At 34.3% G+C, this 26,364-nt stretch overlaps 1 protein-coding gene across 2 annotated transcripts in view; it reads left to right on the top strand.

Annotated features, from left to right (window-relative positions):
* Window positions 1-20,790, top strand: part of LOC137638526 (uncharacterized) — a 52,508-nt gene extending 31,718 nt beyond the window's left edge. Inside the window, exons 2-16 of one of the 2 annotated variants that reach the window (XM_068370648.1) lie at window positions 2,514-2,692; window positions 4,324-4,528; window positions 4,971-5,204; window positions 5,735-5,917; window positions 6,519-6,703; window positions 7,158-7,824; window positions 8,332-8,557; window positions 8,918-8,959; window positions 10,453-10,601; window positions 12,652-12,768; window positions 13,794-14,000; window positions 14,928-15,005; window positions 15,276-15,515; window positions 16,157-16,528; window positions 18,171-20,790. In XM_068370648.1, coding sequence (XP_068226749.1) covers window positions 2,514-2,692; window positions 4,324-4,528; window positions 4,971-5,204; window positions 5,735-5,917; window positions 6,519-6,703; window positions 7,158-7,824; window positions 8,332-8,557; window positions 8,918-8,959; window positions 10,453-10,601; window positions 12,652-12,768; window positions 13,794-14,000; window positions 14,928-15,005; window positions 15,276-15,515; window positions 16,157-16,528; window positions 18,171-18,359 — 3,273 coding nt within the window. In that variant the 3' untranslated portion in view covers window positions 18,360-20,790. The remainder of the gene's footprint in view (window positions 1-2,513; window positions 2,693-4,323; window positions 4,529-4,970; window positions 5,205-5,734; window positions 5,918-6,518; window positions 6,704-7,157; window positions 7,825-8,331; window positions 8,558-8,917; window positions 8,960-10,452; window positions 10,602-12,651; window positions 12,769-13,793; window positions 14,001-14,927; window positions 15,006-15,275; window positions 15,516-16,156; window positions 16,529-18,170) is intronic. The other variant, XM_068370649.1, reaches the window with a different exon arrangement.
* The last annotated feature ends 5,574 nt before the right edge of the window (window positions 20,791-26,364 follow it).

The following is a 26,364-nucleotide window of genomic DNA, read 5'->3' as shown; positions in this document are numbered from 1 at the left end:
CTGCATTCAATTGGAACAAATCAAACTTTCTATTCTCAGTAAAAAACATAGAAAAGAAGAATGACTCGGCTTAACAATACACGTCATTGTTGACATATACAATACAAAAAAAAAAAACAAAAACACATACGTGTAACAATCACGATTGAACGTAAAGGTCATCACTGATGCACTTCTATTCCTTTCGAGGCCTGACTCATAAACATGACGTCATTGTCTTATAGGGAAATAGGGAGGGATGAGGTGGTGTTTAGTCCGAATCTTAAGGTAGTAATAATAATGATAATAATAATAATAATGATGATGATGATGATGATGATGATGATGATGATAACAACATCCTCCTTTTACAAAAAAGGTTTGTAGCTTGGATAATAATAATGATAATAATAATAATAATAATAATTATCGTTATTATTAGTATTAATATTATCACTATTATTCATGGACTTATTTGTTACCAGACCCACCTGGTTGTGTACACATTGCGGGAAAAGAATTATTATTATTATTATTATTATTATTATTATTATTATGAGCAAAGCAACAATCCTAGTTGGGAAAGCAGGATGATATAAGCCCAAGGTCTCCAACCGGCAAAGATAGCCTAATGAGGAAAGGAAATAAAGAAATACACTACATGAAAAGTATTGAATAATAATTATAAAATATCATAACATCAATAACAACGTTAAGATCGATATATAATATTTAAACTATGAAGAGACACTTATGCCATCCTGTTTAATATAAGAATATTCTCTGCAAATTTGAAATTCTAAAGTTCCACACATTCAACTGCCCGATTAGGAAGATCATTCCATAATCTAATCACAACTAGAATAAAACTCTTAGGAAATTATTCAGTATTAAGCCTTATGATGGAAAAGGCAGGACTGTTAGAATTAATTGCATACATAGTACTACGCACAGGATGGTACAGTCTGGGTAGATCTGTATGCAAAGGATGATCAGAATTCTGAAAAAAAAAAAATCGTATGCATCATGCATAAACAACTAACTGAAGGACGGTGCCCGAGGTTAATATTGAGATCAGGGATAAGAAGTTTAATAGGCAGGAAGTTCTTGTTCACAAATTTTTTAAGATGAGATTCAGCAGCTGAAGACCAGACAGGAGAACAATACTCTAAGCAGTGTAGAATGAAAGAATTAAAACGCTTCTTTATAATAGATTTAATCAGCATATATTTGTGCAATTAAAGAATAAACAGACCGAATATATTTTTCAAAAGTGAATTTGCTATCAAGAATCCCACTTAAAGTTTGAAATGAGTTGTGTTGAGTTAAAGAAACATTATCAATGCTGAGATCTGGATGTTGAGGAGCCACTTTCCTCGACCTACTTACAGTCTTCACTAAAGAAATAAAGAAAAATGTGGTGTGTGTGTGTGTGTGTGTGTGTGTGTGTGTGTGTGTGCGCGCGCGCGTGCGCTGATGAATTTACTTGAATGTAAAGAAAGAAGTGTAATGAATTGTTTACTGTCAAGTTCCTAAACTATATTTAATTATATTTGATATGTTTGGCTCTAATGAAGAACTTAAGGTGTTTAGGGTCTAGAAAATGTTTGGTCATCCATAGAACAGTTGATAAGGATGGATTGGTAAGGGACAAAATTTTTTTTAGATGTGGTTTTAGACAAAATAAAGGATACTTCTCTTGGATTTAGACAAAATAAAGGATACTTCTGTTTGTTTTAGACAAAATAAGATACTTCTGATGGTTTTAGACAAAATAAAGGATAATGCTGTTGGTTTTAGTCTTAATAAAGGTTTCTTCTGTTGGTTTTAGACAAAATAAAGGATACTTCTGTTGGTTTTAGACAAAATAAAGGCTACTGCTGTTGGTTTTAGACAAAATAAAGGATACTCCTGTTGGTTTAAGACAAAATAATTTATACTTATGTTATTTTTAGACAAAATAAATGATACTTCTGTTATTTTTAGACAAAATAAATGATCCTGCTGTTGGTTTTAGACATAACAGATACTTCTTTTGGTTTTAGACTTAATAAATGGAGTATTACATCTATTGGTTTTAGACTATTAAAGGTAACATTTATTCTGTTTCCGAGAGGTATTGGTTGCTGATTTGTCAATGAATAGAATCATAAGATATGACACCTTATCTTTCTTTGTGTTTTGAAAGGCCATATTTTCTCCATTTTTTGTTTATTTTTCTGAATTTTTTTTTCTATTTATTGGTTATTTGGTATTTTCTTATTTGTTTTCAAAATACATGTAACCTACTGTATTTTCTATTTTCTAAATTTCAGAACTTTCTCATTTTAGAAAAAACTACTCTATATACTGTAATTTCATATTCGAGAACTTTCTTATTTTAGAAAAACTACTCTAATTTTATATTCTCAAAAATAATGCTCTTCCTTCTGCATAGTGTTCTTAATGTATAAATTTTCTTTAACTGTAAAATTTCTTTCCCCCTGATGCTTTTTTTTTACAGTGATTCTAAAATATTGTCATTATTTCCACAGGTTGTGACAGGTCAGCTTGTCCACCTGACCCTACGAGTTGGAGAGACCAACTGTCCAATTGGAACACCCGACGTCAGCGGCTGCCCTCTGGACCACACTGAAGATGACTACATCTGTGAGATCGTCGTCTGGGAGAGGCCCTGGCTCAACAGCTCCAAAGTTATTGAAGAAAAATCAAGGTAAACAAAAAGTCCTTTTGTTTTGCTTGTGCTCTGATATCCAGTAGTTGCCTTAAGCTTCATGGGTACCTGTATTCCATTTTAAAGGTCTAAAGGCTGCTCATGAGTGGCAGAGGCAAGGGATAGTAACATTCCCCCAGAGACTGACCATATATACATATGATCAGCACCCAAGACTTCTCTCCATCCAATCTAGGACTGAGGAGGGCCAGGAAATGGCTGCTGATGACTCAGCAGGTAGACCTGTAGGCTCTCCCAAACAACCATTCTTAACTTAAAAGGAGTGTGAGGTTACAGACACTAAGAAACTAACGAGTTTTAGCGGGACTCGAACCCCAATTTGGCAATTGCTATGCAGAGACTTATGCAATAGGTCACCACAAATGGATCCTTTTCCAACTAAGGCAATGGCTGCTGATGACTCAGCAGGTAGACCTATAGGCTTCCCCAAATCCCCATCCTTAGCTTACAAGGAGGGTGAGGTTGCAGACACTAAGAAACTAACGAGTTTGAGCGGGGCTCGAACCCCAATCTGGCAATTGCTATGCAGGGATGTTTCCACAAATGGATCATTAATGTACACCAAAATACCGGTCAAATACTTCCATGAGCCTGAGCATTGTTTTGCATTTGGTGACATAGTGACTTAGCACCTGGTTTTAGGATTTTGCTGTGGGCCTACTTGAATTCATGGTTGTACGTTCACACTCATTGTTATAGTTCTCTTCAGTAATCAAAACCTTAGTTTGAAACCATATTTTGTACCTGCACTGTAATTTATAATGAATTTTAGTTTTCTTTAATGGCCCCTCAGTACTCCCAGGGTGTTAAATCCTTGTCATATCAGACATAAGCCCAATTCATTTTGCCCATGGTGTTCTTTAATCCATGTTCACATACTCAGTCATTGTCATAGTTTTCCAGAGTGACCAAAACAACAGTTGAATACTATATTTGTATCTGTGCTGTAGTTTAGTTATTTTCATAGTTTTCAGTAGTGTCTCCTTATTACTCCGTATAATTAAGTCTAACTCATACTGCTATCATTTGATTTGGTTAATAGACCTTTGATATAAGCCAGTATGTTATACTGTACTATACTTTAATAGTATGTAGCCAAAAAACTTTATTTTGAGAACATTTTTTCATCTTTCATCACATCACTTTGAAAGACTAACTTTACTTTTTCTTCAAAGTATTAGTATTTGAATAATGGAGGAGATTATTTATCGCTGCACTTCATGAAAATATATTAGTTCTATTTTTGTATCCCTTTTTCTATATTTCAAACATTATGCTTAAGAAATTCCAAAGGTTACTGTTAACTTTGTCCCTTTGATTTCCAGTTAATTTACCAGGATTCTTTAAACAAAGATTTTAACCATGTTTATTTTAATGCTGTTACTGTTCTTAAAATATTATATTTTTCCTTGTTTCCTTTCCTCCCTGGGCTATTTTCCCTGTTGGGGCCCTTGGGCTTATAGCATCCTGCTTTTCCAATTAGGGTTGTAGCGTAGCAATTGATAATAATAATAATAATAATAATAATAATAATATTAATAATAATAATGATCATCCTTCAAGAAAATAATGTCCTTCAGAAAGAAGCTAATCATTGATGTTTTTGACAGGTGTGCTGAAACTGAAGACGACAATGACTTCAACATCAGGGGCTTCTCGCGACTCGCCAGCTCTCCCTCCGAAGTCCCACAGCAACGACTCCCAGCATCCATTAGCGAGCAGCAGCTGGGACTGGAGGCTTTCAACTATGTGGACCGTGCATCAGAATCAAAATTCAGAGGAGATATGGTCAACTTCCATGTCGGCAAGATTACAGTAAGTCATATACAGTGCATATGAACAATCTGATATAAGTCTCTATAGTTTATGAAAGATCTAGTTTAATGTTTTTGATGTTCTCAAAATATTTTAATTGTTCATTAGTCTACTTCTCTTGTACAGTAGTTTATTTATTTCCTTTCCTCAGTGGGCTATTTTTCAGTGTTGGAGCCCTTGTCCATATGTCATCCTGCTTTTCCAACTAGGGTTGTGGCTTAGCTAGTGATAGTAATAATAATAATCATGTACTGCGCTTTATGTAGTTGTCTAAAACTTTGTCATGACAATTTTCCTGGATGGTACATATTGCATGGCTTAGTAGAGTAAACTATATATATGTTAGCATGTTATTCTATCTTTGATTTTAATGTTTTTGTAAACTGCTTTATGTAATAGACTAGATCTTTGTTTATTCTATGAGCCTCTCCTTACTTTTCAGTTCGACCCCTTGAATAACACAACTAAAGTTCAAATGAATGTCGAATATGGCTTCAAGATGTGCCTTAGATCTCCAGATGAAAAGACTGACCCCAGGGTGTGCCCCCGCGACACTCAGCGAGACCACTACGTCTGCTCTGTCTACGTCGTTCATAATCCCAACCAAATTTCAACCCTCGAAGTGATCCCTGTCCGAGATTCTAGCGATGATAATGAGATTCACTGCGAGAAAAGGGTGAGATATGACCGTTAAATGTAGATTTCATTTATTTAGATCTTGAATTCTGATTGTTTCCTTGTTGAGTGTTCAGTGAAATAATTTTTATATGAACCCATAAAGGTGGTGGTGTTGATATTGTAAATGGTAAACTTTACAAAATCTTGCATACTGTACTCTATACAGTACATCGGAATGATGTTCTGACTTATTTTACTGGGATTTGGTTTTCCTTTATGCATAGGGTACAGTATTGTTATTTCAAGACTCCTCTTAATAACTTTAAAGGTTCCCATTTTGAAGATGTTATGTATCTTACCATACTAGGTAAAATTTTTACTGTTCTGTGATTTAATGTAATTTTATTCTGTCTTAAGTTAAGGTATATTGAGCACAAACTTTTTATTATGAATTGATTATAATTGAATGTTTAATTATTACCATTGTTAATGTCTTTACAGCGGGAGGGCCATTGTTGGTTCTTGCATTTCCCTTCTGTTTAGTGCTCTACTTACTCTTGATAACTTAAAATTCTCTTCCTATTTCAGAGAAGCGTCGACGAAGAATTAGTCGTTCCTGTACGAGCCCCTTGCCTTGGTTGCCCTCAGCCAGCACCGCTTAATGATGCAACAATCCTGGAAATCGCAGACTTTGCTTTGAAGGAGTACGATAGGACGGCTGATGAGGATGACCTGCATATGATCTTGAGACTTGTGAAGGCCCAGACACAGGTAATAACAATAGAAGGGAATTTATTTGTGTAGCCACAGTATTGTAAGACACCATCTTAGTTCCTTTCCTCACTGAACTATTTATCCCTGATGGAACCATTGGACTTATAGAATCTTGCTTTTCCAACTAGGATTGTAGCTTGGCTAGTAGTAACAATAATGATGGTTGTCATTGGGCTCATTTTAAGCTTCTATTGTTAGTCACTTTTGATAGGATTTCTAGGTATTAAACAGATGATTGTCCTAGAAGGAATGATGTCACCAAACTTAATTTTATGTGGATTGTCATCATTTGTGTTTTTGGAATCGTTCATCAAATTTGGGGAATTTTGAGACTACCATATTTTCTTTTATGCGAATTTGATGTAGAAAATATTTTGAGGAAATTTTCTTTAATGTAAATATTAACAGAAAATCATGCATTTTCATCCATGATTAGAATATCTTTACTGCAACATGTATGTTTTATACAGTATTAAACTACACTGTACTTTAAAGGTCCTCTTCATCATCTTTTCATGCTATATTGTGTTGCATTTCTTGATCCATTGTTAAATTGACTTTCAAAGGATGGGAAAAAATAACCTCTCATCTATTTCAGGTGGTTGCTGGCATCAAGTACTACTTGACAGTTGAACTCGCAGAGACAGAGTGCAAGAAGACCTTCACTGGTGTCGACGTAAACAGGACTTTCTGCAGTCGGGACTTGTCTGAGGACACCAAAATTTGCGACCTGCATATAGTTGACCAGCCTTGGGTACCTGCAAGAGATCTTGTAGCAGCTCAGTGAGTATTTGTAGAGAAAGATTTGTTTTTTTATCTTAGAAGAATGAAATTAAAAAGCCCATTTAAGGATATTGTCAGAAATTATGGTAGGAATTTTATTGATGGGTTGTAGGTGTGATGACAGTCACTGATTGTATGTAATAGAAATAAGATATAAGATGTGTGAAGGTCTTCATCTTCTTGGCTGTGTAATGTTCAGATAAGTGTCTTATTGGGCAACCATAACAGTTACAACACAGTATATATTTGTCTTTAAATTACTAGAACATTTAGCTAAAGACCTTGGTTCTTTTAGTTATGTTTGGTATCATAATAATTTTGTAGAGTTGAATACAGTATATGTTAGTGTATTTTGATAATAGGTTATGAGATTTGAATTTTACACATAATAGTTTTCTGCTCATCTTGTTATATGATTCATCAAAGGAGACAAACATCTTATTTTTTGTTGCAGGTGCTATGACAAGGACAACTACCCTGCCACTACTCAAGATGAATTCATTGTTCCTGTTGCTGTTGGTACAAGCTTTGCTGCTATTCCTTCTGGTACTGGTTTCCAGTCAAGAACTTCTACCTTTGGAGGCCAGGCCCCAGTAACACTTGACGAAAACACTAGGGCCATTGCTCAGATGGTTGTATCAGAGTACAACAGGCGAGAGGATGATCGCGAATATTACAAGCTCATGAAGGTCCATGAAGCCACACCACAGGATGCATCTGGAATGTCCCACGTAGTTGTTGAAATGGCTGAGACAAATTGCAATAAGTTTGATCCTTCCACTGGCAATGGTGAGCACTGCATCGAGAATCCAAGAGAAGAACGTGAGGTTTGCAGCGCTCAAATCCACGAACAAGCGCCAGGTAACAGAAGAATTGTGTCCATGTCGTGTGAAGATCTTGACGATTACCTTCGAGATAGGTTGATGCCAACTTTGAACCAATTCCATGTCATGGATCACCCCTTCTTAAACTCACAAGGTCAATCTGCTTCCGGAAACCCTGTTCCTATCAATGACCCTAAAGTTCGGGAGATTGCTGCATTTGTCCTCGACCAGTACAATCTACGAGGAGATGAAGACGAACTCTATGTTCTGACAAATATTGTCAGTGCTCACACTCAGGTTAGTTGGATCTTTTAAATATGCAGCAGGAGATCTTATTAGAATATGCAGCAGGAGATCTTATTAGGATTATATATGATTATTTTATAGTACGTTCAATAGATCCCAAAGTTTAGAAATTGAAGGAATATGCAGTAATAGCTTGCAAGACTTTATATAGGGCTGCTTAGTTGCAAGACTTTATATAGGGCTGCTTAGTCATTTGATATAGTAAGATGTCACAAATTATGTAACTGAAATGGACAATATTCAGACAAAATCCTAATTCAAGCTCATAACTCAAGAAGTAAAGCTTATTTCCATGTTTGTTATAGCAAATGTTTATCACAACACTTAAGGTTGCTGATATTTCATATGTTAATGAACGTATACAGGACGGCAGAAAGTGCAGGAGTTTAATAGCGGAGAGGAGAAGAAATGATAAAGACTTCTGACTAAGGATTGATAATTTTTGTATGGCTGAAATCGTAGGTGGTCGCATATTTTAGATTGTTGTTTCCTCCGTAGAATGCTGGTGGAGTGGCCAAGTACCTCTTAGAGCTGGAAGCAGCAGAGACACACTGCAAGAAGTACCTTCCTGTGGCTGATCCTTCTCGGTGCCACATTGATTACAGCGAAGAGAGAGAGATCTGCCAAGCAGAAGTGAATGTACCAGCAGACCCAGCCCAGGCAAAGACTCTTACTAGGCTGTACTGTGATGAACGAGATGACTATTACACCAATAAACTCAGAGGTGAGCCTGGGCATATTGTATGAGATTGATTATTTGTACTGTATATTAATTATGTTGAGTATTGTACTTGCTCTGGTTATGAGTAGCTAAGGGTTTTGTTTTTCACAGGTACCGGTTTTCATAGTGCAATAAGATTGTTGGAAAGTATTTAATGGTATTTATGCAATACTGTATCCAAACATTCAATTATGGTATACATTAGTAACCCAATAATTGAAAAGTTTAATAACTCACCTTTTTTAATATTTGGACCCCCATCCCCCTTAGTATCCATCTACGCTTAGATTGAATGCTGGGGTATTTAATGGTTATTTTATCAATTCATGAAATGTCATTATTGAAATGTTTTGTCTCTTTCAGGTCGATTCTTCTCTGGAGCTTCCCATCAACCTGGTGGCTCAGGTAAGAATGTTTACAGATTTTACATCTCTTCAAGCCACATTTTACGAACCATATATTTTACCTCTGTTCTAGATGCTTGTGATTCCCTCGATGTTTTGAATTTGATCATAAAAGAAGCTAGGATTTTTTTGTAGACATGGGTAGTGTTTTGTTTTTATGAGTATTGCCTCAATAATGATAGATTATATTGGAAAAAGGCATTTAGATGTCACCAGGTTTCAAATGGGTCCAAATATAAAGCCATCTTGTACTATACAGCATTAAAATCTTTAGCGGTTTTGGAACATCGATTGCATAATGTCTTGTAAGGATAAAGGTTTCAGCCATCGTCTTTCACACAGTTTTAACATCTTTATCTGAACAAAGATAGTAACCCTTCAATTAAACAACATCTATCCATCAGACTTTCAAATATTAATGTAGTATTTTTCCTGCACTATCTTTTGGAATATGATGATTATGCAGAAAAATATTTAGGGGTGTTTCATAGATAATAAAAAAAGATTCAATATATATTTATTACACTAAAGCTTTTAAATGTTTTGGATGCATATTGAAGGCTTATTTTCACAGTATTGACTCAAAATAATAATGACAAAAAATATCGAGCAAGAATTTTGATCATCCGTGGGGCACTTTTAATTGAATTATAAATGTTGTGCAAACATGAAGTGCAGAAGAGTTGCATTAGTTTTGGCAGTTTGCAGCTTTCGTGACTATATATATTGTAGCAAACCAATTGAACTTTAATCGTAATGTAGAATCTTCATTTAATACAATTCAAATAAGTTTGGTAAAGTTAAGAGTATTAGATAAGTTTTACTCGAGCCTATTCTTTATTGATCCATAGATACTAAGTTTTTTTATCTATCCCATGTGATTGTTTTTTTTTAAATCTTAATTACTCGAAAGTAAATTTAATTTTTTTTTACTGATGAACATTTAGATAAAACTTTCATTTTGTTTCTTTTATTCTTGTAGCAAACAATGGAAATGGTGAGTGTTTGGAAGGTGAAATAGATATTCCCATTCTATTATTGTTTGCTTCTTCACTTGCCCTACATATTTATACCCAATGTGGGAAATCACTTGATAACGAATGGTTAAGGATTGGGTCGAGTTACTTCACTTAAATCCAGATTCATTTTCCACTTCCTGAGTTGTAGAGGCTGTTTAAATTTTCAGTGGAAATGTATAAATATAATTGGGTATTTCTTTAAAATCGTTCCTGGACAATTTAACTTTGGATAGTACTTTCATCAATCATAGCTAAAACTACCTATGGGGATATGATAAAAAAATCTACATGGTGAAATTAGAAGATCTTTGGTTCATATCCAAAGAACTTGTGAAATCACTACATCACCTATTTTGGTAAAGTTGATATTTTTCTAGGAACCATAATTAGGAACACATGAATCCTGTCGGGTACTATATTTTCATAACGTAATGCATCTTGGTAAATATAATAGTGTACCTTTATTTGTTTTCAGCCTCCACTCTTACTGGAGCATGGGTTGCCGCCAATGTAAACGACTCCAGCATCAGAAAGCTCGGACACTTGATAGCCGACGAGTTTGATCTTAGGTCTGACGAAGATAACCTCTTCATCTTCCACACTCTTGTGAAAGCACAAAAAATGGTGAGCAATACTTTGATTTTTTTCTTTATTTTATCTATTTTCTTTTATTGTTACTCTTTTGTGTTCTTGTGTTCTTATTTCTCCTGGTTGGTTCGTATTATCTTTCTTTTAAGAGGCAGGTCTGTTGCTTCCATCATAGTTAAACCCCATCCTTTTAGTTTTTAAAGTCCTTACTATTGTCTTTCCTTTTCCTTTTGTTTTCTTTTTTCTTCATCATTTGTCAAGAAAGACATTGGAGGTTTATTTCAAGGGCTTTTGAAAAAATTGTTAATGTTCAACTGGGTAATGTCCTAACCTATTTTAAGTATTAGTTGACCTGAGTTACTGCATACACTGATCAGATATTTATAAACATTTGGTCTGTAATATCATGACCAAATTTTTTACACGAATATATGTATCACATCATATAACTTTATTGTTCCATCATCATGCATTTGCTTGGAGATTTTTGCCTAAAGTACTGCTAGAGTTTATTCAAAAGGTCTGATTAGTGTATATGAAAACCAGGTAATTTTTCCTCACTACTCTATTCAAACCCCCTTTCCCAAAATTTGATTTTAACTGCTACAATTTCATGATTGTAGGAAATTGTTGGAGGTCATAAAGACGTTTCTCCGAATTCATTACAACTGATTGCAACAAGGGGAAAGCTATAGCTATAAGAAATTTGAATCTAAGTCATTACTGCCACTAATCATGTATTTGGCCATAAACTCACCAACTATAAAGTTTTTAGTCATTGGTTTATTCAGAATAATTAAGTCTTAGGGGATATCAAAAGTATTTTTTCATGTAGAGGAATTTTATTTTGGGTTGTTCCTTGCCTGAGAGAGTGGTATTTAATTGGTCTTTTACTTTATTTGCAAGAGAAGCTGAAAATTAAAGAGGAAGAGCATTGTTTCCTGGTCAGTTTTCAATCCAAAAACTTTATTAACACAGTTCCCTATTCTTTAAGCAAAGTTTCCCTTTTGTTTTTTTATACTTTATTTTATTTACCATAGTTCATAGTCATTTTTAACATTTACTTTTCATCAACCATACCATCAGCTATTTGGATGATATACTGTACATAATGCTCAAGGTTTTCATGTACTTCTGTTTTTGGAAAAGGTGAGCTGAAAGGACTGAGTGGAAAATTTTAAATGAGTTTTCATTCCTTATGGTCCAGGACCAAAACTAAGCAAAGTCTAGTTAATTGATGGTGATTTAGGAGAAATTTTAGCACATCTTGACATGATTTGAGAAATTGTGAATTTTCTTTGGTGAAACATAATATCTTGGCACGAGTTTTTTTTTTTTATTCAAGCTGAAGTCATACGTTATTCATAATTACTTCATAGCTTTTTGTAGCTACTTTACGATTGCCAATTCATGGTGAGAGTGAGGCGACAGAGCACATTCAACTTTTTCTACCTATAGTCCATTTCTTTTAGCGATGCATATTTGCACCGACTCGCGGTGGTGCCCTTTTAGCTCGGAAAAGTCTCCTGATTGCTGATTGGTTAGAATTATCTTGTCCAACCAATCAGCGATCCAGAAACTTTTCCGAGCTAAAAGGGCACCGCTGCGAGTCGGTGCAAATATGCATCGCTAAAGAAATGGACTATACAGGAAAGGAATTATGGACTCTGGTACCAGGTTTATTAAAATAAAAAGTTGCAGACATTTTTTTTCCAAATTCCAATTTTTTTAATCTCCAGATCATATTAATTGATAAGAGTATACAGTAAAATATTTTATGTAATTTAGATTTCACATTAAGCCAGGAGCTTGTCCACGACTCAAAAGAGGTCTTATAATTTATTACTAGGTAGGCCAGTGTCGACTTGATATTGCTCACACACTCCAGGCTATGATTATATGACAGGCTGATGTTTACATTATGCTACACAGGCACTCCAGGATATTAATTATATTACATGCTAGGGTTTGCGTAATGTCCCGTAAGCCCGCAAGGTCAAATGTGTTATTCTGTTGATGCATATTAAATTTTTAAGAGCATTGCATGACAGGAAAATTAAGCTAATTAATTTGATATGATTTTTAGATTACATCTGGCTTGAAATATCACCTGGTTGTAGAGCTTCTCGAAACTGTTTGCCCCAAGTACAAGAGGAGTATCGACAAAACTCGTTGCGTCCCAGACATTGGTGAAGATCCTGTGGTAAGTTTGCCTTTACATTAGTTCTTTATATACTCTTGTTACTTAGAAGTACCACGATTTGAAGTCTAAAATGGTTTCAAGCTCATTTACCATAAAATTTGATATATAATATAAGTTAAGGTTTAGATACCATTCTTTATTTCTTGATCATGAATTACTAAGTACATGTGATTATTATCTAGCATTTTGGGATTTTTTATTACCATCGTAAATTATTTATTGATTTAGTAAGACTTTTTTTAGGGGAGTAATGTTGTAGTCTAACTTTATACTTTACATAATACTGCAATTAATGATTTAAATGATTAAATCCTCATGATTGAAAGGACTTTTTTACTTTTTGCCAATACTTTGTATGAGCACAGGGATTAAAGGGGGATTTTCAGAATTAATTAAAATGTTTGAATTTTATTCACCATCCAGTAACTGCGAGTACATTTTTGACTGGCTCATATGTAGAATAGTCATGCGAAATATTGTTACATTGCAAATGCTGTACAGTTTTTACTATTTAGGTTTATTACAATTCTTTTAGATATAGGCTGACATATGCATACCAATTTGAATCTTGATGGGTTTGTTTAATCATTTTCATAATGATTAAAATTAGGCTACCAAATTAGCTGTTAAGATATTCATGGTTTTTATGCCTTACTTTGTTCCTTCCATGAATAGTTGCCCTCTCCATTAAAAACTAAAACTGTACCAGAGAAAGCCATGTGTGTCAAAAATTATAGATTTATGTTAGCATAAGTTCAATTCTTAAGATATTTTAATTGTTTATTACTTCTTATATACAGTAGTTTATTAACTTATTTCCTTTCCTCACTGGACTATTTTTCCCTATTGGAGCCCATGTGCTTATAGCATCCTTTTTTTCACACTAGGGTTGTAGCTTGTCTAGTAATAATAAAGTAATAATAATAATACTAATAATAATAATAATCATGATGATGATGATGATGATGAATGGCTTATGAATGCAATCTCTGTACAGTACTTAAAATCATTGCATGTATTAACAGATGTGTGAGGCTGATATCTTGATCCAACCATGGCTGAGCAAACAGCAAGTTACAAACCTCCAGTGTGCTGACAAGGACGACTTCCACGAGGGTGATGATTCAGTTGAGGTCTTGTTACCTAGAGTCCACCCTTCAGCTCATGCCCGCCCAGTCTTCAAGAGCCACTTTGTTGTCCGCACTAGCGACGAGAGCATAGAAAGCAACGAGGTAGGTTTTGATCGCTTATCCTTATGATGAAGGTAAAGTATTTGGATCCTGCAGGGATTTTTGTGCTTGTAGAGGGCATGGTCGTTTAATTTTGAACTAAGAAGGTTAATGCTAGTCAGTAGATCTCTTTGTGGCACAAAAAGGGATCTAGTTGTGAGTCAAGAGCTTAGAATGTAGCAGTAGTGAAATGATTGTAGTTTTTCAGTGTAGAAATATTTTAGTAGTGGTTGGGAGCTTGGTGGTGGTGTGTTGACGATGGGGTAGTGAAAACGCTCAGGAGGAAAAGAAAAATTTTACCAAACCACTTGGCCTGCTGATGTCTTAAGGAGTACAAGTCTTACTTCCTTTTTGTATCAACAGATATGGTATTTTGTTTTCTACTTTGAGTCACAATCCCTTATTATGTAGAGCATTTTTAACAATTATTTGACCAGTAATCTTGTGTCTTTGGCTTAAATAACTTTTTGAAATACATAAAAGTAATCGAGCTGCTTTTTGCTGATGTAGATGGTAAAGAGTTTGATTAGGTTTTTGCTTCTACTGGCCAGAATGTTTGCTTCATGTATAACCTGAGGAGATAAAATCTGATTTTATTTATTAATTTTTCATCGCAGCTAAGTTTCATGAGGTTTAAAAGTGATGTCATATATATCGGTAGTATTCTACAAAAAGCTTGGGACACTGGATTAATAAAGCTGTAAAATAGTTGTCTTTTTCTCAAGTTTTTGTTCTTGATGGTCACATAAGTTTGCCTCTTTAATTTCAGAAAATTTAAAAAGCTTTACAAGATTTCCTTCAATACTTGACTTCTGTTCTTCCATTTCACTGCCCCATTAAAGTACCTTTGTCTTGGAAAGTTTTCTTATGCTCTACAAACAACTCTTAATAAAAGTCTTCTAATAAGAATGATACTTCTCCCTCCTTAAGCGTTTCTACGATCCCTTCCGCCGATTTAGCAGCCGCCAACAAGACTCCAACGAAGATCTTTCGAATGAGACAGTTGAGGTTAATACTTGGCATAGGCCACCTTTTTTTTTTTTTAATAGATGAATTTTAGCATAGTTCAAAGGAAAGGGAACATTTTCTTTCAAGGCCACAAAGTTAATTTTGTGAAGAGATATTTGGATCTATGGGTAGATAAGAGTATGAAACCCCCTACAAGCTATTTCCTAATAATTAATTTGATTGTCATATTTGTTATAATGTAATTTTGCTATCAGTCCATAATTTCTTTTGCAAACTAACATGCTAATAACCCATGTTCTCCCATGGAAGCGCTTCTATCATCCCTCCGGTGTTAGAAACCGTCAACACGACACCGAAGAAGACGACGACGACTCCGAAGAATTCCCCAATTTCCGAGGCAGGAGAGGAATTCCCGGTGGTTATCAAGAGGGAGACAAGAACAGTCCCAAAGTGAGGGAAATCGCAGATTTTGCCATCAGTTCTATGGATGAACTCTCTGAAGATCCTCGTGTCAGAGTTGTCAAGACAGTCGATAGAGTAGAAACTCAAGTAAGTATTTTCACTTGTTTTAGATTTATACAACTTATTATTCTTTTTAGTTGTTATTCTTTGTTAGGAGCCCTTTAACCCTTTTACCCCCAAAGGAGGTACTGGTACGTTTCACAAAAGCCATCCCTTTACCCCCGTGGATGTACCGGTACGTCCTTGCAAAAAAATGCTATAAAATTTTTTTTTTTTCATATTTTTGATAATTTTTTTGAGAAAATTCAGGCATTTTTCAAGAGAATGAGACCAACCTAATCTCTCTATAACAAAAATTAAGGCTGTTAGAGCAATTTCAAAAATATATACTGTACAGTACTGCAAAATGTGCTGGGGAAAATAACCCCCTGTGGGTTAAAGGTTGGAAATTTCCAAATAGCCTGGGGGTAAAAGGGTTAATAACCAGATAGCTATTTCTGTTTAGTAGCAGGTTATTTGAAATGAAGGCAGTGCAGTATTCAGCCATAAAACGTTTGTGATGTATAAGTTAACTTTTTTTTTTTTTTTTTTTTCTGTATTCATGTTTAGAATTTTTGTTGTCGGCTAGGGCAGATTTTATTTGCATAATATATGATAGGAAATGTTGAAGAATTTAGCAAATGTCCTAAATCCTGGAAAAAAAATTATAGTATGGTTTATCTTTTTAGGTGGTTGCTGGGGTCAATTATAAACTTTCCCTCACCGTACACTGGACAACATGTCTCAAAGCAGATGAAGTAGAAGATTTAAGTACCTGTCCCACTGACCCCAACGAAGACGTATATTCTTGCACGGTCATTGTTTACGATGTACCGTGGACGAACACTCGAAGGGTCACAGAATCTGCCTGCAGGCCTAAACGTGCTGAAGTTGCTCCTGCTAAAAGAGCTAGGCGAGGGCTGGTTGGTGGTTTCAGTGAGGCCGATGTAAATGAGGCCAAAATTCAGGAAATGGCTTCTTTCGCTGTCCAAGCCATGGATTCCGCAAGTGATGATCGTTATGTTAGACGGGTAGAAGAGGTCTTGAGTGCTGCTACACAAGTGAGTGTACTGATTTGTCTTTGGAACTTATTTGCTTTGGTTTTCTTTTTAAAGTATTGTCGTCTTACTTTGCTATTGTATTCTGTATTCTGTTGCTTTGATGTTGCGTAAACGTTTCAAGTCATTTTTTCATCTCAAAATTCTCATTACTTTGGCTTGTTTTGCTTATTGCATGTTTGATATTCTTAAATATAAGCTATATGGAAGAGTACTTTGTCTATAAAAGAAACCTACAGTAAAACTTTCCCTACAATTAGTATTTCATATATTTCATAATAAAGTTAGACCTTACTAATCTTTGGAACTATTCTTGAGAGTATCTTAACAAGACATCAGCGAATGTTTGAAAAACAAGAATAATTGCAGCATCTGTAATGACACTTCCAGAACCCTTATTTCCTTATATTGTATACAGTAACTAGGAAAACACTTGTGCATCTCAGCCTTGAGAGAGAATTCAAAAGTAATTATATTTGAAACCAAAGACAAGAATGCATTCGCAGTTATATAAACACCAGATAAAAAAGACAGAAACCCATTTTTACATAAGGGCACGCAATTTCACTTGTACAGTTTATCTGTCTCAACTTGCCCTCTCCACTTATACAATATAGCTGAGTATACTGTGCTGTAATTTGGTATTACATATCTTAATGCTTTTTTGTCTATATTCAGATAAGGTGTATTCAGTTGTTTTGTATAGTAATTGTGAATGCACTTCAACTAAAAAGACAAAACCATTGAGTTATGATGTCCAAATAATGCTTGGCATACTGTTATTTAACTGGAGATGAAATTGAGACTGATATTTTATTTGCCTTTAGTGTATCTATCAAGGCCTGTTATGTATTTCATGTTATAAAAGTTCGGATAAGTACCCATAAATATTGCCATATGGAGTTCCAGGGCCCTACCACGAATAATCAAATTCACGAATATTAAACATGCGATTGGTAAGGTCTGACTCTACCTGTAAATATTTAACCCTATTTTCAATTGATAATTGCATTTTGCCTTTATGTATTCTCTATTTTTTCCATGGTATATTTTGCAAGTATGTTCTGTATTTCAAAGAATTTTGAAATAGCCTGAGTATTTCTACTTCGTTTTTTATTCTTCTCTATAAACTTTCAATATATTTATATCTGTTTCTTTGTCTTGCCTCCTTGAAATCTAAAGTTACTGTACATATTTCTTCATTAAATGTCTCTCTTCAACAATGCACCTTTATACTTGGATGTTACTCTCATGTTTTACTTTCTTTTTATTTTTAATTTATGGATTAACTTAACTTTGAGAATGTTGATCTTCAAAAGATTGGGTTTGCTTGATACTAATACCTTCGTTTTCATACCTCTCATCCTATTCTTGCTTTTATTGATCCCCATTTTCAGTAATGGCTTGTGATGAGTACCTGCTGCATGTTCTCCGACAGTGAGTTCAATCCCCCAATGGTTTATTTTAAGTATTTTCTTGTACTGCATGCTTCTTTTTATTATCTTGAAGGTAATATGGACTTTTGATTGCTAAAAGTGTTTCATAACTTAATTTTTTCTGTATTGATGTTGTCACTACATTAATTGTAATGTATGATGTAGCTTGAGTATATAATAAGTTATTAAACATGCTGGTGCACTTCCAGGTTGTTGCGGGAGTGAATTATAGGATGAATATTAAGGTCTACTGGACAACTTGTTTGAAGGAGGCTAGCATAGAGGATCTCAGCAGCTGCTCTAAGGATACCAGCAGACCAGTCCAGACTTGTGAAGTGGTAGTATACGAGAGGTCTTGGGCAAACCACACTGAGCTCACTTCTTCTTCTTGTAACTGATGAGGGCAAAAGGGAGAGGTGTTGCAAGACTAATTTTCTTATTGGAGTTATTATGTAGGAAATGAATAACTGTTTACATTGATTATGATGCATTGGTTGTGGATGCATACTTTTGGAAATTGTTTTTGATTGTTGTAATGAGATTTAAGTACAGTATGGGTGTTAGACCATGATAACATATCATGCCAGAAATCTGCACCATTAAAACTAAGTGATTCATATTAAATACTTTTTAGTTTCTTTATTTGATTCTCTGTAGATACATCATCCTTTATGAATACAAAAGGATTTCTTTTCATTACATTCTTAGTTCAGTGGAATCAAATTGAAGATAGGAACCCTTTTGCAAAGAAAAGACAAATTACTATATATTTAATCAACTTATTTTTGTAAAACACTGAAATATTATGATCATTTCATGTCAATATCAAACTTTCATATGGAATCATCTTAGAGAACAGTGCACAATAGATTTCCAGTATGTAGTTTCCATAACATCATATGCCTTACTACAAAGCTGGACTGTGGGTTTTTAAAAACCTAATGGGGAATATGAAGTTTAATTTTATTTTTCCACTCAAAACGTAAAAGAAAAATTTAGTTTTAGAGCTTCCAGCTTCTTCAAGAGATGAAATTGTATTTTAAGATTATATTTATATCAATTTTTAAAACTAATATTTCAATGTCTCAGTGTACTTTAAATTTTTAGCTACACGTTGATTTTGAAAAAGAATATAGAATTGCATTTAGGATCTATATTTGCATCACTGGTTTTAATTTTTGTCTTTCAATTTTAGCTTGATGATATTTAATCTCATGCACTTTATTCTTATTATTAAAAAAAAACATAAGGTTCATTCATTCATTTTTAAATATTTTAGCATTTTTTATGTCATCAAATTAGAAACTTTTAGCAAAGTTTATTGAAATACCTTGCATCATTGAAGTTTAAAAATAGGTTTAGCATGTTTTAGCTGGATTTCCCTGTACGCGAGCGTATATGATCTGTTGGGGATATTATAAGTTCTTTATTTATGATTGAAAAACTGTAGCAAACCATGAAAACAAATAAGTTTCTCCTAACATTTTAATTATTCTGTCATTTCTTTCCTTTCCAATGTAAAATGGATCTACATATTTCCTCGTCCCAGTGACTGTCTTTTGTAGTAGGGACGCTTAATTCTCCCATGACCATTGATGTACATAGATTGTTATTCTTATTGGTCAAATGGATGTGCATAGAGCAACATCACAAAGGTCCTAAGCGCACTTAATGAAAGAAAAGGGAACTTCACTCAGATGAAGGAAGCTGCATTTCTTCATTTGATGGAAAGATTTTTTTTATCCAGTAGTTTTGAGAAGTTTAGACTGGCTTTGGCCACTTCTCTTCATCACGAAGATCCATCTTAGTGTGGATCGGATTTTTTTTATTTGGGAAGGTTTTGTGTTTTCCTATCTCTTCATTAAGTGAGCTTAAGATAAGGAGTATTTTACACTTGATTATATATCTAATATATACATATATATAATATTGTACCTGTGATGAAAAATATTAAGTTTTCAATAGTAATTTTCTGCAATTCATTTACTTTTCTTTCCTTATTTAGTGAAAAAATTTGTATCTTCAAGAGATCTTTTAGATGAATGTAGGGTATGAATATTTAAATGGGGATAAAAAGATTTAATTATTGCTGAATTTTGTTCTATTGAAAACATAAGTATTAAGAATATTATGATTGATTTATTTTACAAGAAATCAAAGTCCCTCTTGAATTTTGTTTTTGTACACTTTCCTATAGCAAAGTGATCATGAAAACATTTTAGAAATATTTTTTACCAATGTCACATTAGTTTACATTCAAATGTCCTACATTTTTAATAATTCTATACAATTAACTTCCATTATCTTAATAAGCAGACTGTAATTTTAATTTGTTATTAGGGCTCAGCTATGTATCAAATAACAGGAGATATGTGAAGAACTCTGACCTAGTTTAGTAAATTTAGTAATGTATTTTGATTGATTACCAGAAAAGTAGTAGTGACAGTAATGGTTAACCAGTGTGCTGTTGGTGAAAGAAACCATGCCATAGGGATGGCCACAGGGAATTATCTTCATTGGGTGAATTGTTTTGAGGGACTTGCTGTAAGGTCTGTGATTGCTTCTACAGTATTTTGTTGTGTTTGGTGTTTTCTGGACGTAACTTTGCAAGTTTTTGAATATCAAAATTATGGAATATATCCTGAAATCTCTCGAGGTTTAGTTTGGGACTAAATGCCTTTGACCTTGACTGCCGATAGGATATTTTGTAGAGATGAATATGCATTACAATAGAATACTGTAGAATTTTAGTGATGTGCTCTAAGGTGGGGTATAGGAATACATAACTCACTTTGTATACTTTTATTTAATTAAAGTCACACATAGTAATTTTGTCTTTTATTTCTTTCCTTCATCAGTGCTGACTTTCATGGATATTGTATGTGAAAGTGCAGTGTAAAGTACTGTATTCCTAAATCATACTGTCTTGTATCTTAGACTTTCTACAATAAGTCTCCCTGTTATAAAGGTACCTGTTAGAAATACCATATTCCCATGTTTGCTATGGCTTAAAGTAGGTCCTCAGGTTACGACAGATCCATTTCTATGCCACGTAGGAATTCAATTCTCGTCAGAAGTCTGATTCATTTACTGTACATAACATACGTACAATGAATTTTCTCTTGCGTTTAGAGACTGCCGCTGAAACTTGAGGGAAAATTCCACAAGATAGTCGTACGAACTGCATTGCTCTATGGTACATAGACAGCAAGCGTAAGGAAAACTGCTAAGAAAAACATGGATGCACCAGAGATGAGAATGCTGAGGTGGATGTATGGAGTGGCAAGAAAGGATAAAAATGGGAGTAGCTCCTAAATCCTAAATTTATATGGTAAATAAAGATGGCTAACTAAGAATGCTAAAGTGGTGTATAACGCACTACTCTGTGTCATCTGTTCTCCTACTGTGTCATCTGTTGTTCTGTGTTGGCAAGTAGTTCGTCATATCAATGAACCAAGCGTATGGGCGTGAAATTAAGTCATGAGGATTTTTTCAAGTACTTTCCTGGAGCCTGTTTGTAACAGCAGATTGTCGTAACCCGATAACCTACTGTTTTACTAAAAGAGGAATTCTACCTCAAACCAGCATCCTTACTAGGGAAAACATCAGCAGGGGTTTTATCAAAGGTTTGGGGGCTACTTTAGTAAGTCACCACCTTTATTCTGAGCTCGTAGAGGCTTTGCTATGCATCCGCTGCCTCAAATTGCTAGCAGCCTTCAATTAGAGGAGCTAGTAATAAGAAAAATAATAGCTCTTCATGTGAACAACACCATAGCACTTTCTTACACCAGGAAGCTTGGATATATGAAATTGCTCATTCTCCTAGTTCAGGAACTTCTTAGCTCGACAGAGGCCACAGACATCACTCCCCTTGATAACTCGGTTTGTACCAGGCAAAATGAACGTCATCGTAGCTGAGCAGACAAGTTATGAGTTACACAGTGATTACTACACCCTGAGTTTGTGAATTTCTAGGAATTTTGGAAGAACCAAACATCACACATTTGCTGTTTCTCTCAATAGAAAGGAGTTGGTTCCCCACCCATAGTCCCTCTGGTATGGGTATTGAATGGCATACTTCAGAAGTGATTGGACATTGATTTTTGTGTTTCCCTTTTTCACCTTGATTAGGGTTTTTAACGAGTTTAGAATGGTGGACAACAATAGAATAACTGGCAGCCCCTTACTGGGTTTTCCAGACCTGTGGTATCTACTGTCAGATATATCTTGGTTCTTACCTTTCAGGAAAGATCTCGAGGAAACCATATTTCTTTAATGTATACCAGAACCATTTTCTAACACTTTTGTTATCATTTCATATGGTGTAAATCTTGTGACTCTTCTACTACCAGTATTTCCTTGGAACTTATCAATTTTTTTAGTTCTATGTCATCCAAAAACACAATGATTGTGCCATTTAAGTTGACAGATCTATGTTGTTATACAGATCTGTTCTTGGGATCTTATGAGGTCCTTTGTTATTAAAAGCTGTCAAAAGTCAAAACACAAAACCGTTTTCTAGAACCCATGTAAGGTGCTAAGATTGCTATCTGGTGCACCATGTGAAACAATGAATTCACCATGGTTTGAAGAATTGATGGGGAAAACGCTATATCCTTTACCATGTGCTTGTGCAAAGTAAGTTAGTGAATTATAGGCCTTTTCCTAACGGGTAGATTTTACTATAATATGGGACATGCTGTTCTTTCCTGTCTTTCTTCCTTGATTTTCTCAACTACTTATCGCTTGAGAAAATTACAACTGTATCTCAGTGGTATTATGATTATCTTTTTTTTCTAATTCAAGTGAAAAGCCATTCAATGTATGTTTTAATAAGAAGATTTCAAGTATTGGGAGGCATAAAGGTTCCCTATAGATGTAGTTTTGTGACTTTTACAACCTTAGATTTTATTTTTATCCCTTTCTGCATTGTGTGTAGAATCCCAGACAACTGGTTCCATATATGACCTACTTTGACGTTATTTTTACTGTACAGTACTTCTCATGACACTGACAAAAATAAGTCTCAATTGTCTTCTTTCTTGGCTGTAGCTAGTGAAGATATTGGAATATCAGATTCTAGATGAGTCAATTAAGGTACTGTACCTATATGTACTACCTTATTCTGAAATCCTTTTTCACTTTTTCAGGTGGATCTACCACAACCTCTCCATCCATATCAGTGTGGTAATCAACAAATTGATTTTGGGGAGGATTCATTGAAATAAATGAAAATTCTATTAATGTTTATTTTAATACTATAAAAAAAATTCAGGGAATTCTCATCATACTCCTTGCCTATAGGAGATATGTATTTACTGTAGGCATGAATACATCTCATAGTGGGTAAACAACATTATGAGGGATCCAGGGGTTTATCTTGACAAACTCTTACTTTGAGAGCATATAGCAAAAGAACTTTGGGTAAGAATTGGAATAATATAGAAACAATTTTTACTGATGTTTACTGCACAGAGTTAAAAGATCTTTTATGGTTTTTTTAAAGGTAGGTTTATCACTACCCTTATGCCTAAACCTTACCCTTCCTTGTTTTCCTGTCCCATTGGTCTTCTTGTCATAGAAAAATTATTCTTCCGATGTTCTTATTTGTCACTGAAGTGTTCAGCCAGGTTGTTTAAAAAATATTTACATTTCACAATTAATATCTTTACCAATTCTCATTTAGATTATGTAAAGTTTTAACAGCATGTTTGATAACTCAAAATTCTATGTTTAATGTCTTATGGTTTTATATTTTCAGATATAGAAGTGCCATTCACTTGAAAATGAAAGGAACTTTGCGTGTTAGAGTATGTTTGAACATGCAGTGGTCGGACAAGACAGTGTAGCGTGTATTTGTGAGAGAATTCACTAAAAACACACAAATTGCTATGCAGATTTGAACATGGTAGTTTAAAGAGGAAAGCTTCACTTACCGAGACTACGTAGTCACATCTGTATATGCCAAGTGGATTTTGGGCTTCTTTCCCATAAAAATGCTCAATAGATAGTATAATAGAATGTATGATAAAAAAACAAACTATTGCCTGCCGTGATTCTATTTATTTTACATTCATTGGAACATTAAAAAAGAATGTTTGTAGCTGTAAAACAAAATTTGATTAATTTTGAATTGGTAATTCATTTCAACGTAGAAAATGTGCTGTCTTTTGCCTCCCTTGTGTTTTTATCTTTATTTTTTTTTTTAATTGTTTTGAATGTCTAAGATTGACTTGGATTACCTTTTACTGTTATTTTTTTCATTTATGTGAATCAATTAGGAAACACCACATATATATGCACAGCAATTAAGTATGAAAGAATGCATGAACATTCTGTATTTTTAAAAGTAAACATGACAAGTTCTCATTATATGACACAATTCTTCAAGATACAATATCATTGTTTTGGAACAGAATGTACTGATTTGATGCATGGTTCAACTTATTTTTTTATTTAGTGCTTAAAACTAGGGAAAGCCTTGTATTGTATTTGTTTAAAGGGAAAACCATTGTCTCTCAAGTGCCTATCCTTACAGTATGAAATGATAATCATCTTAGCATATATTAAGAGAAAAATTTGTACCTCTATGAGATCAGAGGTCCTGAGGGAGGCATGGATCCTAATTCAAGTAAGATTTTCATTAGAAAATTGATAAATGTTTATTTAGTACGGTACTTAATTCATCACTGTAGTAACTCTCATTTTGACAGCTCAGGTTTTTTTTTTTTTTTTTTGCTGCATATCTTAATTACAAACAGAATTCTACTTCACACTTTAGTTTTGTTTCCAAATAAGTTCTTACCCAGTAATCATCAGCTGTCCTTGTCAAGAGTTGTATTCCTTGGTATAGAATGTATTACTGTACTTGTATTTTGTGAAGGAGAGCTCACCATGCATAGACGTATTCTCAGGTGAGTATTACTCTTAATCCCGTTTCTCCCATGTCTAGTCTTTGATCAAATGAAGGCTAAAAGTCTCCTAACTAAAATATGTACAATCCATCTTGTATCATTTAGATGTATAATTTTCTGGTTTAATTTAGAAATACATCCTGCCTTAGTTGAGGGAATACCCAGGCTGGATGGTTAAGGATGGAGAGGGTTTGTGTCCCCAACTGAGACAGATTCAATAAGATCTGTTTGTTATAGTTATTGTAAGAAGAACCTGGGTAATTATCTCTCCCGTGTCTATAGTCCATTTCTTTTAGCGAGTCATAATTGCACCGACTCGCAGCGGTGCCCTTTTAGCTCGAAAAAGTTTCCTGATCGCTGATTGGTTGGACAAGATAATTCTAACCAATCAGCGACCAGGAAACTTTTCCGAGCTAAAAGGGCACCGTTGCGAGTCGGTGCAAATATGACTCGCTAAAAGAAATGGACTATAGTGTGTCAGTCATGGTCAAAATCTTAGAAAATAGCTTTAAAAGTAGACAAGTAATAAAAAAACCTGTTGAAAAGGAGACTACGAAAAAATGTTGATTGTTTTTTAGGGATGTTTGTTTCAATATAGATTAGTAAGCCCTTTCACATATATTGAAATCTGTTCTTGAGAGAACAAATTTTGACTTTTTCTATAAGCTTATGAAAGATAAACGATTTTAAGGTTTCAAATTATTTTTATTCTTTTTGGATACATGTACTTTAAAATGAACATCTCAGTGAATTATTTGATTATGTATAAAAATTAGTAAAAGCATTTATAACAATGGCAATTATCTAAAAAGAAGATCTAAATATAATACAGTACAGTGTATGAACATCAAAATAAAGGATCTTCAACAACAATTGAGGTTGGTGATACTAGAAACAATTTGCATTTTTTGAAATGGCAATTTACAAAGGATAATAGAAAATATGACTAAATCGCTCTACCACATGATCCTTGTCTGATTTAATTTGTCTCTTGCCACAGAACATGAACAATATCAGCATCTACTCTACAATGTGACCATGTCATCAAGAAGTTCCACTAAGCTCGACTCTTCGATGACTTGGGTTTTTAGCAATAAACTTCTGTGTCTACTGCATGAGTTAAACAAGTATGTCACTCACTACATCTACATCGTAATGTCTTATAACTATGAAAGACAAATGATAAGATATTTGACCACAATGCTTTTTAAAAACCTACTACTGTACATGTTGAATATGGAATGTTTAGCCACTCGCGGAAAATCACGCAAGTACGACACGCTTTATTTGTTGGCTCATTGTGTCAGGGTACTTTGCGCGTTGTCGTGTCATGACTTGCGTGCACACGATGACACATAGTGGCTATCATCATGTCAGGACTAGAGGTCCCAAGATTTTATTAAAAAAAGTATAATTGAATTATCAAATCAGATGCACAGTTGTAACACTTTGTATGATGGACTCTATGAAAATTATGAAAGCGATATTG

The sequence above is a fragment of the Palaemon carinicauda genome, chromosome 3, assembly GCF_036898095.1.
Source record: "Palaemon carinicauda isolate YSFRI2023 chromosome 3, ASM3689809v2, whole genome shotgun sequence".
Classification (NCBI taxonomy): Eukaryota; Metazoa; Arthropoda; class Malacostraca; order Decapoda; family Palaemonidae; genus Palaemon; species Palaemon carinicauda.
Note: the sequence above shows the minus strand (reverse complement) of the source record. Positions and strands in the feature narration are given on the sequence as shown.